The sequence below is a fragment of the Alternaria hordeiaustralica genome (genome assembly GCF_023758085.1).
Source record: "Alternaria hordeiaustralica strain BMP 2776 chromosome Unknown scaffold_17, whole genome shotgun sequence".
In the NCBI taxonomy this organism is placed as follows: domain Eukaryota; kingdom Fungi; phylum Ascomycota; class Dothideomycetes; order Pleosporales; family Pleosporaceae; genus Alternaria; species Alternaria hordeiaustralica.
The window spans coordinates 219,541-237,178 of record NW_026056789.1 but is presented as its reverse complement, the minus strand read 5'-3'; the positions used below and the strand labels follow the sequence as shown (position 1 = coordinate 237,178).

At 55.3% G+C, this 17,638-nt stretch overlaps 8 protein-coding genes across 8 annotated transcripts; 6 read left to right on the top strand and 2 right to left on the bottom strand.

Moving 5' to 3' along the window:
- Positions 1 to 254: 254 nt before the first annotated feature.
- J4E84_007604 (uncharacterized protein) lies at positions 255 to 953 on the top strand (the record flags this gene model as incomplete). The annotated part of the gene is made up of 4 exons (XM_049390187.1): positions 255 to 308; positions 369 to 410; positions 457 to 526; positions 640 to 953. 4 exons carry the CDS (start codon positions 255 to 257, stop codon positions 951 to 953), a joined length of 480 nt encoding a protein of 159 aa, XP_049242040.1.
- Positions 954 to 1,434: 481 nt separating this feature from the next.
- On the top strand, positions 1,435 to 2,288 carry J4E84_007603 (uncharacterized protein; the record flags this gene model as incomplete). Its single annotated transcript, XM_049390186.1, has 4 exons — positions 1,435 to 1,473; positions 1,534 to 1,566; positions 1,638 to 1,707; positions 1,891 to 2,288. 4 exons carry the CDS (start codon positions 1,435 to 1,437, stop codon positions 2,286 to 2,288), a joined length of 540 nt encoding a protein of 179 aa, XP_049242039.1.
- A 619-nt stretch (positions 2,289 to 2,907) lies between these two features.
- On the bottom strand, positions 2,908 to 4,032 carry J4E84_007602 (uncharacterized protein; the record flags this gene model as incomplete). The annotated part of the gene is made up of 1 exon (XM_049390185.1): positions 2,908 to 4,032. One exon carries the CDS (start codon positions 4,030 to 4,032, stop codon positions 2,908 to 2,910), a length of 1,125 nt encoding a protein of 374 aa, XP_049242038.1.
- Positions 4,033 to 4,334: 302 nt separating this feature from the next.
- Positions 4,335 to 5,654, top strand: J4E84_007601 (uncharacterized protein; the record flags this gene model as incomplete). The annotated part of the gene is made up of 1 exon (XM_049390184.1): positions 4,335 to 5,654. The coding sequence occupies one exon, from the start codon at positions 4,335 to 4,337 to the stop codon at positions 5,652 to 5,654; it is 1,320 nt and encodes a 439-aa protein (XP_049242037.1).
- A 1,499-nt stretch (positions 5,655 to 7,153) lies between these two features.
- On the top strand, positions 7,154 to 9,033 carry J4E84_007600 (uncharacterized protein; the record flags this gene model as incomplete). The annotated part of the gene is made up of 3 exons (XM_049390183.1): positions 7,154 to 7,513; positions 7,564 to 8,107; positions 8,159 to 9,033. The coding sequence occupies 3 exons, from the start codon at positions 7,154 to 7,156 to the stop codon at positions 9,031 to 9,033; spliced, it is 1,779 nt and encodes a 592-aa protein (XP_049242036.1).
- Positions 9,034 to 11,770: 2,737 nt separating this feature from the next.
- J4E84_007599 (uncharacterized protein) lies at positions 11,771 to 14,177 on the top strand (the record flags this gene model as incomplete). The annotated part of the gene is made up of 2 exons (XM_049390182.1): positions 11,771 to 12,201; positions 12,251 to 14,177. The coding sequence occupies 2 exons, from the start codon at positions 11,771 to 11,773 to the stop codon at positions 14,175 to 14,177; spliced, it is 2,358 nt and encodes a 785-aa protein (XP_049242035.1).
- Positions 14,178 to 14,550: 373 nt separating this feature from the next.
- On the bottom strand, positions 14,551 to 16,098 carry J4E84_007598 (uncharacterized protein; the record flags this gene model as incomplete). Its single annotated transcript, XM_049390181.1, has 1 exon — positions 14,551 to 16,098. The coding sequence occupies one exon, from the start codon at positions 16,096 to 16,098 to the stop codon at positions 14,551 to 14,553; it is 1,548 nt and encodes a 515-aa protein (XP_049242034.1).
- A 362-nt stretch (positions 16,099 to 16,460) lies between these two features.
- Positions 16,461 to 17,408, top strand: J4E84_007597 (uncharacterized protein; the record flags this gene model as incomplete). The annotated part of the gene is made up of 1 exon (XM_049390180.1): positions 16,461 to 17,408. The coding sequence occupies one exon, from the start codon at positions 16,461 to 16,463 to the stop codon at positions 17,406 to 17,408; it is 948 nt and encodes a 315-aa protein (XP_049242033.1).
- Between the last annotated feature and the right edge of the window lie 230 nt (positions 17,409 to 17,638).

The following is a 17,638-nucleotide window of genomic DNA, read 5'->3' as shown; positions in this document are numbered from 1 at the left end:
TCGCGCTGAGTGTGCAAAGGTGAAGGTGAGCTTAAAAACTCGTTATGTTGCACAGATCTAGATTCAGATCTCACTCTCACTATCCTCAATCCCGCACTTTTCAATGTCTACTTAAACACGTCCCTCATATCTTGTCCCCTCTCCCCTCTTCTTCCTCCACTACCACATTCCCACTTTCTTACACCATCTACCAACCCACACAAACCCAGCACTCCCACCTCAGTTCCCCATACCAACAAACTACTTCACCAACAATGCCTCCCAAGAAGAAGGTCGCAGCAGCTGAGGGCGGCGAGGCTGAAGGCGGTGTATGTCACTTACTCATTCCCCCGATCTTTTCGAGCAGCTTGACTGACGTCCGCGACTAGGCATTTCGCTGGACACTGGAGAACGCAAACAAGGTAAACCAGGTCCTTCCAACGCGTACCGGGCCTTGAATTGACATAGCGGAACCAGCTCCTCATTCTGACTCAAGGCCGCTATCTCACGGGCGAAGATTACGAGCGTCTTGTTAGTGTCTTTCCTGGTATGTCTTCAACACCTGATCTTGCGTTCTTTGTGCTTTATACATTTATCTATACCTACACCCACACCCACACACCCAACCTCCCTCCAGCAACCCACTAACCCCTCCCACAGGAACAAACCTCAACGGCGTCAAAATCAAAGTCTCCCGTTTCCGCGTCGAGCAACGCAAGCTCTTCGACGAGTACGGCTGGACGCTTCCTGATGGCGGTGCAGTGCTGAAGAAGACGCCTACACCGCGCAAGAACAAGAAGAGGGATGCGGAGGAAGAGGCGGGCGATGGAGATGATGTTGAGGAGGAGACTCCGAAGGCGAAGAAGCCGCGTGGCAGGAAGGCCAAGGCAAAGAAAGAGGCGTGTGTTGAGGCTGAAGTCGAAGAGGAGGATAGTGGGAAGGTCAAAGAGGAGATTCTTGATGAGGATATGTAGATCTTCTGAGAAACTGAGACGTCACACATGGGGGCGAGAATAGTCGGTTTCTACGTATACGACTTCATTAGGATCGATATCTAGAGCATGACTGCCTTGATTATTGCGCATTCTGGCCCCCGGGGCGGTATATGAATCATTCAGCACAATCTGCGGGATTTATCTTACCCTGACAATCAAGATGTCAAGTGCGAATCTCCCGTGTCTATTCCCTCGGGGTAAAGTGTAAAGGTGAAGGTAACTCTTCCCTCAAAAAAGAAAATTAAGTAGAATCTCACTCTCACCTCACCTCTCCCCTCTTTCCACTTTAAGCACCAGCCAGACTCTAAACCTCGCACTCAAGACACGTATAAATAGCTTACTCCCGCTCGTCTCTCGACTCAATCTCTCTTCTACTCTTCCTCTCTCTTACACCATCCACCACCCCACACTAAACCAACATCCAATCCCAGTCCCTAAAGCAACTAACAAGTTACCAACCATGCCACCTAAGAAGAAGACCGCAGCAGCCGAAGGCGGCGTATGTTCCTCCCTACCTCTAGTATTTACTTATCGAGCCAGCAACTAACACCTATCTCAGGCATTCCGCTGGACGCTGGAGAACGAGAAAAAGGTAGGCATCCCGGTCTAGTCACCATGCCGGGTAGAGTGCGAACCAGAACTAACAGCTTCCTTCCCATGTAGCTCCTCATCCTGACACAAGGACGCTACCTCACAGCCGAAGACTACGAGCGTATTGTCGGCGTGTTTCCTGGTTAGTTTTTTTTCCATTGTCTTTCCCACTGTCCCAACTCCTACCTTCATTCATCTTCCCTCCCCAGTCTCATCCTCCATCCTCCATCAACCATTCTCCCTCCACTCCAACCTTCCCTTCTCAGTCTCAAACCCTTCCCACCCCCACCTCCAAAAGCACCCAACTAACCCCCCACCCACCCAGGCACCTCTATCAAAGGCGTCCAAGTTCGCGTCTCACTCCTCCGCGTCGAACAACGCAAACTCTACGAAGAATACGGCTGGACACTACCCGAAGGCGGCGCTAAAGCAAAGACGCCCGTTACTACACCGCGCAAGACACCCAACAACAAGACAACCAGTGGCAAGAAACGTGGCGCTGGTATTCTCGAGGGCGATGGAGGTGATGGTGAGGGTGTAGAGGAAGAGGATGTGGCTACGCCGAGTAAGAAACCGCGTGCCAAAAAGGCTAAGACCAAGAGCAAGAAGGAGGAGAGTGTTGAGGATGCGGTTGAAGAAGATGGTAGTGAAGGAGGTGGTGACGGAAAGTGTGTTGGTGTCAAAGAGGAGGTTCTTGATGAGGAGCTTGATGAGATGGTTTAGCCTATCTCCCCCCTCCACCTCACTATCTCTGTTTCTTTCCCCCGTTCTCTAGTTCAGGGGAAATCACTGGTTCTGGATCCGCTGCGCATGCAAGTCCGCATGCCGCATGCTGCATTAGACATTCAGCGGAACAAACACGGTCTGATGAGGGTATCGGGGCTTTGGTACGCGAGACAGACTTGCTTCTGCCAGGTTTATTATGGCGATGGATATGCGCTGAGCACTTGACTTGATCGTCTAGCTTGAGCAAGAAAATTTCATTGATGATATAATACTCTTGCATCCGTTTATGCTTGTGCTGTTTGACGTGTTTGAAGAGTGAGGTGTGTTTGGGAGAATAATGAGGGAAAAGATGGATGCAGCTATGGCTTAGAGAATGTTAAACTGCAGATTAGAGGCGCATGAACTATTCCTGCAAGTTAGTGAACTGGACATATACGCAGAGTTGAACACCATAAGAAAGAGAGGAAATAAGTGCTTCATTTATTTCACACATGACTAGAATTGTAGGTATCAAACGCCGTACGCCATGTCCTTCCTTACTCCAGTACCTGTTATCAGCGCCACATAATGCTGCTTTCTGGAGCATTCGCAAGTCCTATCAATTCGGGTATCTACCTCATTTGTCGCCCTTCTTCTTGCGCAGAGACTGCCCTGATCCTTCAAAATGCTTCGAATCTTTCTGCTCGCCTTCCTCCTCCTTGCCCTTGAGTGGCTTGATCTCGTACCCGAAGAACAATTTGTTGGGTGGTAGTCTGAGCGGCTGCGGGCCGTTGGTGCGTCGTACTGTCGGAGGTGGGTTTGATGACTGTCCTGCAATGGGGGTGGAGGCTTGTGGGGTGGGCGCCTTGCTGCCTTTCTTGAGCAGCTTGTGGCCGGTGGTGAGGAAATTTGAGGAAGTAGCCTTGGCTCCGTTGGCTGCGGTCGTCGATGATGGTGCGATAGCAGCGTAGTTGATAGCATCTGCCATGGTGCCTTGAGCGTGCAGTGTGCCGCCTTTGCCGCTCATGACGCCCTTTCCACTGCGCGGTGTGCTTGTGCCGCTGTTCCTTTGGGGCTCTTGGTAGCCTACTGGGGGAGCGAAGTCGACTGACAGATCGGTCTCGATGGTGCAGACGGCCTTGCTTGGGTGTTCTGGCTTGGCCTCCAACACTGCTATGCTATACACGTTGTCGTTGTATGAAAAGGTGAATATGTCGCCGACCGTAAGGCAGGAGAAGTTGCGGAACGCGTTTTCGAGTACGGCCTTGGGATCGGAGATTTCGAGGAAAGAGGAGTCTTGTGGTTGCAGCTTGATAAAGGTGCCGAGAGGGATGTCGGTCGACTTGACCTGTAGCAAGTCACCGGGCTCCAGTTGGAGTGTCTCCATAAGCCAGTATGGCAGGTAGATCTTGCCTTCTTCTGCGATGAATTCCAGCACACCTGCGTGTGTCTTCTTCCCGTCCGCCTTGCCGTTTATGAGCTCGAAGAGCATAGGGTATGTGATGTGCAGCCTGGTGAGCTTGTCGAGAGCACTCGGAGGGAGGAACACTTTGCCGCCGTGGTTTGCCTCGTGGCGCTCCGGGCCAGGCAACATGACGATGGGATAGCATCGAAAGTACTCATCGAAGCGTCGAGGAGCGCCGCCGCGACGTGCGGCGAGGGACTGGTACATGGCCATGGGATCGTCTTGGTCGTAAAAGTTGGGGTTGAACTGTATGTGGTGAGTGTAGGACAAAGAAGGTGGTCGGGTCGCACTTACCATTTTAAGTGTGCGGGATTAGTGAGTCAGATGATCTTTTAGAGGGCAGTGAATGGTTCAGGTATTGTTAGGTAACGGCGGGCAGGTGGTAGAAGTAATACGTATTGATGAGAGGCCTGGGATGACGACCGTGGTTGGCAGCAGTACAGCGGGCCGTTTGAGCCAGTGAGAAGTCCGCTAAACTCCGATTAGCGCGTCGTGGCCCAAGCTTCAAATTAATCGCGTCCGACGTCACTGCCTGGCCGCCTGGGCTCATCCTCCGCCGAACCTCGACGCCAGAATATCGCGCAACGTCGCTAATCATCATGGCCAGCTCTAGTGGAACATACAACCCCGCGCGACCGAAGCGCGCTGGCGAGCAATTCACGCGAACCCACCACATGGACGCCGACGAGCATTCGACAAAGAAACCCCGCTTTGACCCGCGCAACCCCTCCACGCTGGCTCCGGATGCAGAGGATGAGGAAGATCCTGCTCTCGAGGCTGACGTTATAGGAAAAAGCGCAGGCATCAAGCGGAACGCAGTCAACATCGACGGCTACGACTCAGATAGCTCCACGGAGAACTTCGAGGCGCGCGCAGAAGCCCGACCCAACAAGGACGAGCCGCCCAAAACAGAGGACGATGACGACGACATGTTCGCCGAGGATGACAAAGACGATGAGATGGACGAGGGACTGCGGAGAGATCAGACCAAAAAGAAGAAGTTGCGCTTCCTGGACGATGCCGAGATCGAAGGCCAGGAAGCGAACAGCAAGTCTGGGGGTCACGTAGCTGTTGACTTCACCAAGGGTCCGAAGAGCAGAACAGAAGAAGTCGAGAGCAGTAGTGATGAGGGAGATGACGAGTTGCGCGACCACGTACCCTCCGACGTCGACGAGGAAATAGGTGCAGGTGGCAAGAAGAAGCATGCGCCTAAGCTGGATGCTTTCAACATGAGCGCCGAGCAGGAAGAGGGTCGTTTTGACGAAGCCGGAAACTTCGTGCGCAAGGCCTTTGACCCCGAAGCTGCGCAGGACTCGTGGCTGGATGGCATATCGAAGAAGGACATCAAAAAGGCAAAGGAGGCGCAGGACAAGCTGGATGCCGAGCGAAAGGCACGAGAACGAGCCGAAGACTCCATCGTGACCAGCGACGTTCTATCGACCCTCATCACCCACCTGGACGTTGGCGAGACGCCCATGGAGGCTCTCGTGCGATACGGCAAGACAGCACCGAAGAAGCCAGCCAAAAACTGGGCCAAGAAGAAGAAAAGCCAGGCTATGGAGGTCGATTCAGATCCATCGCAGGATACTGCGGCGATCAAGGCAAAGGAGGTGATTGATTCCATAACCGAATGCGCCAGTCGGCTGTCTGATCGCGGCGTCGAGGATATTTACGAACTCCCCCGCGAATCCATCATGCGGCAGTACAAGCGTGAGACTGGAGAGGACTGGAAGAACCCGAACCCGGAGACAGTGCAGTGGGAGTTCCACTGGCTCAACGCACCAGAAGGTGAGATTAATGGGCCATACGACCAGGCGACCATGCAAGCGTGGGAAGCAAGTGGGCAGTTTGCAGCGGGAGCCGAGTTCCGACGCGTCGGCGAGACTGAATTCTCGCGGCTGCTCGACTTTGAGGACTGAAGGGGCATGCAATTGATGTAAGCACAGCCACGATGTCTGTCGCGTAACCAGTCCGCAGAAAAGGGATGATAGCGAGACGTCGCGCCCGAGAGTGCCCAGGTGGTGTTCGGCCCAGTGGCCGGATTCACATGATCAGCTATGCATGCAGGCTAAGCGATCCTACAAACCACATCTGCTGTGCTCAGCCAGTCGGAAACTTGAAAAAAGCGGGAAGCCGTCCCTGATCGTCTTCCATGGCCGAGTATATGCCTAGCTTTCAGATGGTCTGTCAAATGAGATGAGTGAGTGTGCTGTGCGGCGTGGACTGCGCAGCGTAGATGAAGATTATACAGAGTTATGTGTAGACCACAATAGAATATGAACAAGCAGTGTCAAGCGATGGGCGTGAATATGCAGCCTTATTCCAGTTGCACATCTGGGGTGCAGCACGATGAACCGTACCAGGGGAGATTACCGGTGGCAGGGTGCAGCTGAAGACGTCGCGTGTGCTCATCATGCACCCCGAGCGTCTCGGAGGATTCTGGCCAAAGGAGCAGGTCCCTCGAGTTCACGACGGGGCAGATTTGGCCTGTCTCGACGCCGTTGACAGCAGACACTTCTGGCAGGCGTTGATGGAAGGGCAAAGCAGAGTTGGTGTTGTTCCACGTTATTGGCAGGGAGCTAACGCTACGGCCCGCCACCTGGCGACTTCCAGAACGCCGGGCCATCCCTCTGTCGCCCTTTTGTGAGGCTGGCCCGTCCAGGGAGGGCGGTGATGTGGCGCGTGGGCAGACATGGTGGGCATGAGTAATGGGAGGTGTTGGGCTCTGGCCAGGGCATCTGTGCGGACGAGGGTATTTTAAGAGAGATGTCATGGTAGAGGGCGGCGAAGAGGTAGCGGCCTCAGACGGCGGGAGGAACAAGCCGTATACACAACTTAATACCAAACACGACCTAGGCAGAGTGCAGCGGGAGATGGTTTACGATGGGCGTCAGCCAATCAAGATGGACAAGTCGCTGACTCCTGACCTGGCCAGCCGTTCGCTGCGCGCGAGACTATTGAAACAGCTGCCCTCAGTCGTCGCGGGCACGTGTGCAGCCGTCTCCCCGCGCCGTTAGTGGGTGTCAGGACAACTTTTGCTTCCAAGCGGCGGGCATCGTCGTCGCATCCAGCCAGCTACGCATCCACCCGGTCGCGTGTTAGCGATATTGAAGCCCTCTGACGTCTGCTAGCCTGTTGTTCGCGTCCCACCGAAAAGTGCGGCTCGAAAGGGGACGACTGCGCTGGGTCCGCCAGGCATCCCTGATTATTACCATCGCCAGCCAACCTCGACCACGCAAGCTCGAGCTCACGCCGACCCCTTTTCTCCTCCGATCCGACCTGACCTGTTTGCGACGGCCGCCTTCCGCTCATTTCACGACATTACGAGCTTGGACCACGTGCTACTCTTACCTCCGCTGTTAATTTTCTTGCTCTGCACCCAAACACCGCCCCGGCCCTCCCTCGCCGCACACATATAATGTACTCGTCGGCGTACGACCAGTCGACGTCGCGCTCGCCCATTGCCCAACGGAACCAGCCCCACTCTGGCACCCTGCACCGCATGCCCTCTCGCCAGTTCGACGCCTACCAGCAGGTCCAGCAGCCCAACACCATGTACGCGCAGGACGACCACCAGCAGAGGTACGACCAGCCGCGCAACTACGAGCGCCTCAACCAGACCATGCACGCCGGCGCCTACGGCTACGACATGGGCGCGCCCCAGGGCTGGAACACCAACGCCTTCTCCCAGAACCAGGGCCTGGGCTCACTCGGGGGCGCCCAGCAAGCCCGCATCAAGTCGCAGCAGCGCGGCGGAGGGCGGAGCGCACTACCATCGGTGAGAACACACCTTCACCTTCTGGCACGCATCAGTACTGACAGACACAGGGATGGATGGACCAGCAGCCCCAAGGCCTGCCTAGCTTTGCCCTGGGCAACAACAACCTCGGCGCCATGCAGAACACGAGCTACGGCCACGACGTCGACGAAGAGCTCATCCCCACCGCCATCGTCATCAAGAACATCCCCTTTGCCGTCAAGAAGGAGCAGCTCGTCTCCCTCATGACGGAACTGCGCCTACCCCTGCCCTATGCCTTCAACTACCACTTCGACAACGGCGTCTTCAGGGGCCTGGCCTTTGCCAACTTCACCACCGCCGAGGAGACGGCCGCCGTCATCGAGTCGATGAACCACTTTGAGCTCAACGGCCGGAAGCTGCGTGTCGAGTACAAGAAGATGCTGCCATTGGCCGAGCGGGAGCGTATTGAGCGGGAGAAGCGTGAACGCCGTGGACAGCTCGAGGAGCAGCACCGGCCCCTCGGCGGCGGTCTGCAATCACAGGCTTCGTTTGGCTCCCTTGCCTCGCACATGCCCGCTACATCGCCATCGCCAGTTTCCGCCATGCGAGCTGGATCGGCATCAAAGACTGTTGGTATGTTTGCAGATGGAATATATGACGGGAACATTGCTAACGGCTATTTAGATGTCGATCTGAACGACCCCCAAGTGCTCCAATTCTACACGCAGTTGCTTCTGTTCAAGGAGACCAAGGAGCGCGACAGCATGACGTTCCCCCCGAATCTGGCGCCTCTCCAACGCCGCACCGTCCACACTCTAGCCCATCAGCTAGGCCTCGCGCATGTGTCCAAGGGCACCGGCGAACAGCGACAGGTGCACATTTTCAAGGTCCACGACAACCAGGGGCTCAGCCCCCCGATGCCGCAGATGCCGAGCAACCACATGGAGCAGCCTCGCCGCAACCTCAACCGCGCAGCGACCACCGACTTTAGCGATGTGCGCGCCGAAGGTGGATTCTACAACGCCTTCAACAGGCAGCCATCAGGTCTTCTCGGATTCCCCGACTCACCCGGCGGCCTGAACGCAGTGCCCAACCTCCGCGGCGCCAAGTCCTACGCCGACCTCCGCTCCTACACGCCTTCGCCCGCGCCCTCGACCGCCAGCCACCCCATCGGCCGCCCAGGCGGCATTTCGCTCGAAGGACTCGGCTACAGCGGTAGTTCCACCAACCCCAACGGCACCCCCACGACGGGCTCCATGTCGCAACGTGATGACAGCCTGCTCGAGCGCGAAATGAACCGAATGCAACTGAGCTCCGGCTACCCGCAAAACAGCAGCCCGCGTGCTCTGCGCCAAATGACGTCGTGGGATGCGCCTGGCCCCATTGGCGGCCACCGCTCCTTCAGCACAAACTACGACGACCGTCCGTCGCGCCAACCCCGTGGACCCCTCCCTGAACGCGGCCAGGGCTTCGGCCGCCCCCGCCAAAACGGCCATCAGAACCGCAACAGCGATGAGCTGTCGAGTCAATCCAACGTCGAAATCCTCGTAGGCCAATAGCTTAATCACGCAACGACGAAAATGAATGTCGACGCACGTATCCTCACTCCTTCTTATCACCAACGAAACGTGCGATGGCGCCTCCCCATGAACGACCACGAGAACGTCTTTAACGGCCTTTGAACCGCCCTCGGCCCTCGCTACTTTTACCAACGCCAAACACACACCCTGGATTGAACCTTTACGATGCATACGAAGAATGATGCTACGAAACGGTAGAAAGATAAGACATTAGTATAACACCACCAAGAAGATCCAGAACTTTCCCATATGGGCCCACTGCCCAAACATTTCCACCCTCCATCTATCCATCCATCCGTTCAATTCCACAATTGGCATATTGGGTTGTTGCAAAGCAAAAAAGCATATTATTCAATCATGAACATATGGGATTTCATGTTGTCGTAGTTTGTTGTTTCATGTATCGCCCTTTTTCTTGTCTGTCGTTTCCCCTCCTCTCAGTTTTTCGATTCGCGGTTGTTCTCTATTATTATAGTCTTTTGGATAGTGCTGGCCCCCAGGTGGTGCGACAGGATTGTAATGGAAGTTGTGCAATTTTTGACTTGATCTCCGAATTATGGCTCGTCTTTGATATCTGTACCGAGGTTTACTAATCAAGTTCCGGTGTCTCCGATGTCCCCAAGCAAGTCTCTTATATCCTGATTGCATTGCTATAAGATGCACTACTTGTACCCAGTACGACAGTCGAGTAACAAGAAGGTCAGGTGAATATGCGTGCTGTTCTTGCTGCGAGGTCGATACGTTTCGAGCACAGTGTTGTGAGTCTGGGTGCCTGTTAAGTATTACATATCAGTGCAACGACTTGGGTGGGTGGGGGAGGCGGAGGGGAGGAGGTGGGGTGGTGGTGGAAGTCTCGCTTTTCCAGTACCCTTTTCCAATATTCATGTTACATTGCCGTGATCTTGAGTATTCGTGGCTGGTGCAGCGATCGAGTAGTAAAAACTGATGTGCGAAATGCCATGATGCGGGTGCCTGTTTGATGTGTTGTAGACACAGTGTTCGGAGTCGGGGTGCCTGTTGAAGTATTACAAATTGGTGTAAGGACTTTGTCCCGATTGCATGGAAATCTTAAAGCCAGAGTATCGCTCATGTCCGATACTCTACTCTGTGTATCATGTTGCTCGGGCCACTCGCTTCCATTCTCCAGCCAATCCGAATTCACACTTCCCACTTCTCCGGAGATGCCTTTCCATCCACAGCACTACCGCGTGGCACATGACTTTATACCCTGGCTGTTGAGTCGATCTGACACCACGTTACTTATCTTGCAACGTACGAGTCAACAAACATTATACCAAATCAGGTGATATCTAGAACGTTCGATGGGGAGTCCCTGGTATGAAGGAGCGCCATGCCGGGATGGATCATGATGGGACGCACTGTTGATCGGAGGATTATAGGAGATCTGTCGTAAAGCAGGGGAGGTCAAGGCACGGATGGGTGGGGGAGGGGGTGAAGGTCTCTTGTTGGACGTCGCTGGTCGTCGTAAGCTTGAGCGGGTGGGGGCGGCAGAGGGGGGTAATGGCCATCTCATACAGGTGTGAGCTGCGATGGCCAACTGCTTGCACTGCCATAGCTCCCGACAAGATGCACTGTCGATCGGGTCATGTAAGAGGCATCTGCTCTCAAGGATTCCTAGGTAGGACTCCAAGGCATGGTTGAATACTGGAGAGCAACTGCACGGAAGCCAGAACCATTCAGCGTTTGAGGCCCTGGCATGATAGACCACCGGCGGCAGGATGGATCTCGATGAGTGGCGCTGTTGATCGGAGAATAGTATGGGAAATCTGTAGTAAAGCATGGGAATTGCAGGCGAAATGCCATCGTTCCACCTCAAACGGGCCGAATGCAAATCATGCCGGCTGTCATGGGTCGACGTGGCTGGGGGCCGGGATGACAGAGTTTTGACGCCCTTATGTCGTTGCAAGTCTGATGTTGAGAGATGCAAGTGAGTATGAATAGGATGCTGTAAGTCGCGTCGAAAAGTGGACGTTAGCATTACTACTACTGACAGGACCCAGACGATGTCGCGAGTCATGCTAGCGCGAGGCTAAGCGAATGACGCTGGCGGTGCGGTGAAGTCTACTGATCTCATCGTGAGCGTTCGTACGCGACAGTGCCGACGCTGCCTTGCACGCCATCCAACCGCCCGCCTCCAGGCTTCCGCCGCATCTGAACACGTTGCGCATACCCTTCGACAGCGCCATCGCCTGCCTGCCCACCCATTGGTCGCCGGTACCCCGGATTTCTCCACCAAAACTTAAACGACCCGACTCATCTTGCTCCGCCGAATGTCTGCCTCGCGGCGCCCTTCTTGATCACGACGCCGCCGCCTTCCAGAACCGCCTTCCAGGCGTTTGTATTTGCGCCCTTTGCTGGAACACCCCCCGATTCTTTGTGCGAGTCAACGAACTGTTTCGAACAATCACCCGGTGGTGTAGTAAAACTGCGACAACAAGACAACAATCTGGACTGCGCCGCTACATAATCGTGACGGAATCGCGCGACCTAGGGCCTACGATTAAACTCCATCATTGACTTGGAGTGTCGGTTCGCACTTGTACGGCTTCGCATCTGCACGGAATTGACAAGGCTGATAGCCGCGCTCGAGGACCCGCGAAGAATCTTTCAGGCCGGCGGGATCACCGGATACACACAGCGGACGCACCCATCAAACATCTCCCTTGACCCAGCCACACGAGGCGTGCGAACAGTCATGTCGAACCGCAAGCGGCGCGCGCCGGGTGCTTCACCACAGGCTCCCACTCAGGCGTACCAGCACGACATCCCCGCGACCGACTCATACATGAACTGGAACGACCCTACGGCTGGCGCAGACATGAACTTCACCGACCCGCCGCTGTACGACTACAACGGCCAGAGCATGGGCGGAGGCCACAGCCGCGTCGTGTCGCTCGATGGATACAACGACGGCGCGGAAATGGCGGGGCAATTGGTACGGCGAAACACAAACCAGCAACTTGCACCGGCGCCACGGCGGAATCAATGGGATGGATTTGCCAGTCCGACGCAACAGTGGGAGACGGTGGATGACGATGAGGAGCTGGAGCAGAAGGCGGCTATTGCCAAGAAGGATGCACAGGCGAAGCGGAAACAGATCCCGCCGTTTGTGCAAAAGTTGAGCAGGTGAGTATCTTTGCAGACTGTACTCAGGACCGTGACCTGACGTTGACAGTTTCCTCGATAACAACAAGAACGAAAACCTCATTCGCTGGTCGGACGACGGCAACTCCTTCATCGTGCTCGACGAAGACGAATTTGCGAGGACCCTGATACCCGAGCTTTTCAAGCACAACAACTACGCGTCCTTCGTACGGCAACTGAACATGTACGGCTTCCACAAGAAGGTGGGACTCTCGGACAATTCGATGAAAGCCAGCGAGACAAAAGCGAAAGCACCTAGCGAGTACTACAACAAATACTTCAAGCGCGGTCGACAAGAGTTGTTATGGCTGATCCAGAAGCCGAAGAATCCTGTTACCGGACCGAAGCGGAAACGGGACGAAGAAAACAAGGGCGATAGCGACGAAGACCGCAAGTACATTCAAGATACAGGGGGCGGAGGCTATGTTGAAGAAGTGGCCGTCAGAGGAAACGAGCAGATGGCCATGATCCCGCGATCCGAGTACAACAGCCTGCGGGTTGAAGTCAGGGAACTCCAGCAACAGCAAAAGCTCATCTCCAACGTCCTTACCCAGATCAAACGCCAAAATGAGGAACTTTATTCTCGAGCGACATCGTTCCAAGCGCTGCACGACCGCCACGAGAACTCTATCAATGCCATTTTGACATTCCTCGCCACCTTCTATAATAGGAGTCTAGAGGGTAATGCGAATATGAATCTGGCAGACATGTTCCCTGCGGCACGACAACAACACCACGGCAATGTCGTGGACGTCGACGACTTTCCCATGCAGGAAGCACAAAAGTCACCGCAATTGCAGAGGAACAAAAAGCCGCTTGCAATTCTACCAGCGCCAGCTCCGAACCAGGACTACCTCGCTCCAACGACGACAGGCCGCGCAACGACCATGAGCCCAACAGCCCGGCCGCTCGCTAGTCCCATCACGCGGCCTGGCAGTCGACAATCAGTGTTCAGGCCCTCAGTATCGATGAATCGCCAGCAGTCTCAGTCGTCACCATTTTCCCAACAAGCCAGAGACAGCATAACCCCCTCCCAAGTCAAACCCGACCCCGCCTCCAACCTAAACCCACTAGCCGACAACTCCGCCATCATGTCGGCCATCCAAAACGCCAACGCCACAGCGACCAACCACTCCGGCACTTCGCAGCCCCCACCTTCAGACTTCGACTACGCCGCCGCTTTATCAAATTACCAAACCCAAGACGGTCACGTCCCTCTCACCCCACAACAACGCAACGACGTCCTCTCCCAAATCGTAAACAACACGTCCGCCCAAAACACAAACAACGCGCTTACCAACCCGCACCCGCCTGAAATGGACCGCTTGCTGGGCGACCTAGCCCAGTACCAAGCGACGCAGCAACAACTAGAAATGCTACAAAAGTTGTCCGACCAGCAAAACAGCAAGATCCAACACATCCACGAGCGTATCCTGCCGCTATCCCCCACCGGCCAGATCTCTGGACTCGGCGAAGGTAACGACGGGTACTTTGGCGGTGCAGCCGGCGACGACGGCGGCCTCGGCGAACCCGGCGGTTTCGACCTCAACATGGGCCACTTCGTCAACGACGACGATTTCTTCACCGCAGACGCGAATCCCCCCGATCAAAAAGCTACAAACGGGATTAACGGCATCAACACCAATACCAACGGCGGCGGTCTACCTGATTTCACATTCGATGCTAGTACGCCGTTTGATGTTGATCCCGCGAACGGCGATACTGGTGGTTTTGATTTTGCGGATGAAGCGAATGGGATTGGGGCCGAGGATCCTGGGTTGCTTGGTGTAGATGATGCGACGACTGTGAATGCGAATGGGGTGGGCAAGATTGAGAGTACGGCGAGTGGGGGAAGTAGTAATAGTACTAGTCCCGCGGCGACGGTGGAGGAGGTGGAGGATGAGACGAGGAGGGTAACGGGAGGTGGGAGTGCGAGTGCGAAGAGGAGGAGGCGGTAGACGGGTGGATATGAGAGATTGTACAAAGACAAATGGGAGCAGAGACGGGATGGGATGGGATGTTGTATTTGATTTGCGGAGGATTACGACAGTTACGACTGGATCGCGTGTTTTATCAGCCACGCGCTTTTCGCTGGCATTTTTTCTTACGGCTGTGTTCTTGTTTGCATGTATGCACATGTCGTGTTTTTTTCTTTTTCTTCTATTCGTAGTGTGAGGAAGGAATGTTAGATACCCCACTTCTTCACATGTTCGCGTTTGCTGGTGTTGTTGGAGATGTGGTGATTTACTGAGAGGTCTTCTCAAGTCCTACCTCGATTCCTTGCTGAAGTCGATCGGGATGTAGAGATTATTCGTTATTATGTGTGCCCGACTATATAGGTGTAGACTGACTGTTACCCAGCAAATCGCGCCCCGCCGTATCTCTACACCTACCCCACTCGAGATCGAGCCACTCCTGCTGTCCAAGTCTTTCAAACAAATCCATGATTTTTTCGCTTGGTCTCCAGTCGCCAATCTGCCACTGCACCACCGGTGGTCTTGGTGCTGCAGCAGCATCGCCGTTCTTCTGCGTCTCACTACCACGCCCAGCAATGAACTTGACACCCCATCTATGCCCCTTCTTCATCCTTAAACCATAATCCTCTATTTCCCTTTCGTCCGAGGGGTGCCACCACAAGTGCGTAAACATCTCCGCGTCCTCAAGATCCGGCATATTGTCGCGAGTCAGCGTCTTTGCAAACGCCGCAAGCAGCGGCTCGATGTGCTCTCTGCAGGGCTGGACGCGGAACATGTCTACATCGTATTCGGGCCCATCGGTGACTTCGTAATCATACTGCGCACAAAGATCTCCGCACTCATTTGGGTCGATCTCGCGGGGGTAATGTTCGGTGTCTGAGATTTTGTACCCTCCTTGTTCAGAGTCGTGGGGGTCCTCGCCTCGGGGACCGATGAAGTACCACCGCCCATCTGGACGCAAGGGATGGAATTCGAGTCTGAAGCGTCGCATTTGTGACCATTGCTGCGGGGTTGGTGTGTCGGGAATGGGGAAGAGGTCGGGCGTCACCATCGCACGGATGTCGAATAGGGTTAGTTGGGCACCGAGTCTGCGCAGACCGATGGAGACTGGGTCTTTGTCTGCGGGGTGGATCAGGTTGGGCCGAGGTATGGACTGGTCGTGCTTGGGGAGTGAGAAGAAAGGGTAGAAGTGGATTGCGGCTCTGGTCAGGCTGGCGGGGATCCTTCTGCCGCAGAGGTACTTCTCCTGGTCTATGATGGCGGCGCCGAACTCATGGCGGGCATCTCGTAAGGGACCTTCCCACGGCCAGGTCCAATGCTCGCGCATCACCTTGCTCGAAAGGGCGGAAGGCATGGGTCTCTCCCATAACCAGCGGGCGGTCCATTCTTGGATAGCTGGCAGGTGGACGAGGCATTGCAGTGGTACGAGGGGAGATAGAGGCCGTATGTCTCTTGCGGTATCGGCGTCGGAGCCGCACGCTGACCTGATGGAGAGACTGCTTATAAAGGGTAGATCTGGTAGCGTCTCTGGGTTTTGTAGCTGCAGGCGGTGCGAGTGATGTCTGCGATGGTAGCACACCAGGCATTCTAGGTCATCTGTGTCGTACTTTTGTGTCTCGATTTCGAGACTGAGGGCGATGCTGGCTGGCGGGTCTTCAGCTGCTTTATACGCAGCGGCACTCTGCTCGTAAACGGCATGGATGCGTGCGGATATGTGGGCGTTGATGGCGAGGGTTTCCTCTGCGGGTTCATGGCATGGCAGTGGTGGGTCTGCTTGTTCATCGACGAGGATGAGCGGTAGTGGGAGCCAGTATTGTAAACACCCGTACTTTTCGTTGAAGGCTGCTTTGACTTGTTCGAAGAGTTCACGTTCGAAATCGGGGTCCGTCTCCCGGAGCGGCATATTGGTTCATGACCTAGCATGCTATTACAACGTTGCGTGATAGGCTCTGCCTAGGCCCCGCCTCTAGTCTCTCCCAAGGTTGTTAGAAACGCAGACGCACGTGGGCCGCTCCACACTGCACTTTGTCTCACACGTCGCTGCACTCGCCTTTGTCGTGACTTACGTTCCTCCTGCGGCAGAATGTGCATGACTCGGCCACCCGTTTGCGTGTCCGGCCCGTTCAGACGGGTAGCCATCAGTACCGCGGTCGCTCATAGTAGGCCAGACGGGTAACCGTGATGACGGGAGTGGTAACGGGAATGATGACGGGAGTATGAAGGTATAGATAGCAACATGGCTGTTCGGGGCCGGCATCGCACACCATGAGCGCAACACTTGCACCCCCCAGCGTCGACGTCGGCACCCTGTCGCCCGCGCCCGCACCCGCCAAGTCACGTGCCTCCACAGCCGCGAAGAAACAGACCCCAACCGCTCTAGTCTCGCTGCTATCCGGTGCCGTCGCGGGCGGCGTCGAGGCCACAGCAACCTATCCCTTCGAGTTTGCCAAGACGCGCGCCCAACTGCAGGCCGGCAGTGGTGGCTCCAAGAACCCCTTCGCCGTGGTCGCTCACGTCGCCCGCACCCATGGCGTCGGCGCCATCTACACAGGCTGCTCCACGCTGATAGTGGGCACCGCCTTCAAAGCCGGCGTGCGCTTCCTCTCCTTCGACTCTATTCGCAACCGCCTCGCCGACGAGCATGGCGTACTGTCTCCCGCACGCGGCGTGCTGGCAGGAATGCTGGCCGGCAGCGTTGAGAGCATCGTCGCTGTCACGCCCACGGAGCGCGTCAAGACGGCCCTGATCGACAACGCGAAGAGCACCAGTGCCGCGCGCTATCGCGGGGGTTTCCACGCCACACAGATGATCCTGCACACCCACGGCCTGCCTGGCCTGTATCGTGGGCTCGTGTCCACTACCATGAAGCAGTCGGCCACCTCTGCCGTCCGCATGGGCTCCTACAACGTCTTGAAGGATGTCGCGCGCCAGAAGAACTTGCCGCAGAATAGCTTCGTCACGTTCGGGCTGGGTGCCATAGCCGGCACCGTTACTGTCTATGCAACACAGCCTTTCGATACCATCAAGACGCGCGCCCAGAGCGCACAAGGCGCGAGTACAATGGAGGCCTTTTGGAGCGTTATGCAACATGCTGGCGTTCGCGGTTTCTGGAGTGGAAGCACGATGCGACTGGGTCGATTGGTCTTCAGTGGCGGCATAGTCTTTACTGTATATGAGAAGCTAGCAGCTCTTATGACTCCGTCATCGTTATAGAGATCGGGTGTTTTTAGTGGCGTTGATTGATATCCTCATGAATTTGGCTTGACTCCATGTCGTCAAGTATTACGATAAATTACTATTACTGCCATCATCGTCTCTATCAAACCGCGTGCCACTGAACCCTAGCCGAAGACTACATGTGACATTATAATCAATCAACTGTGTATAGACGCGCTATGCTGCATAGCTCTAATGTCTTTCAACAGAGTCGTCGCGCTGTGTTG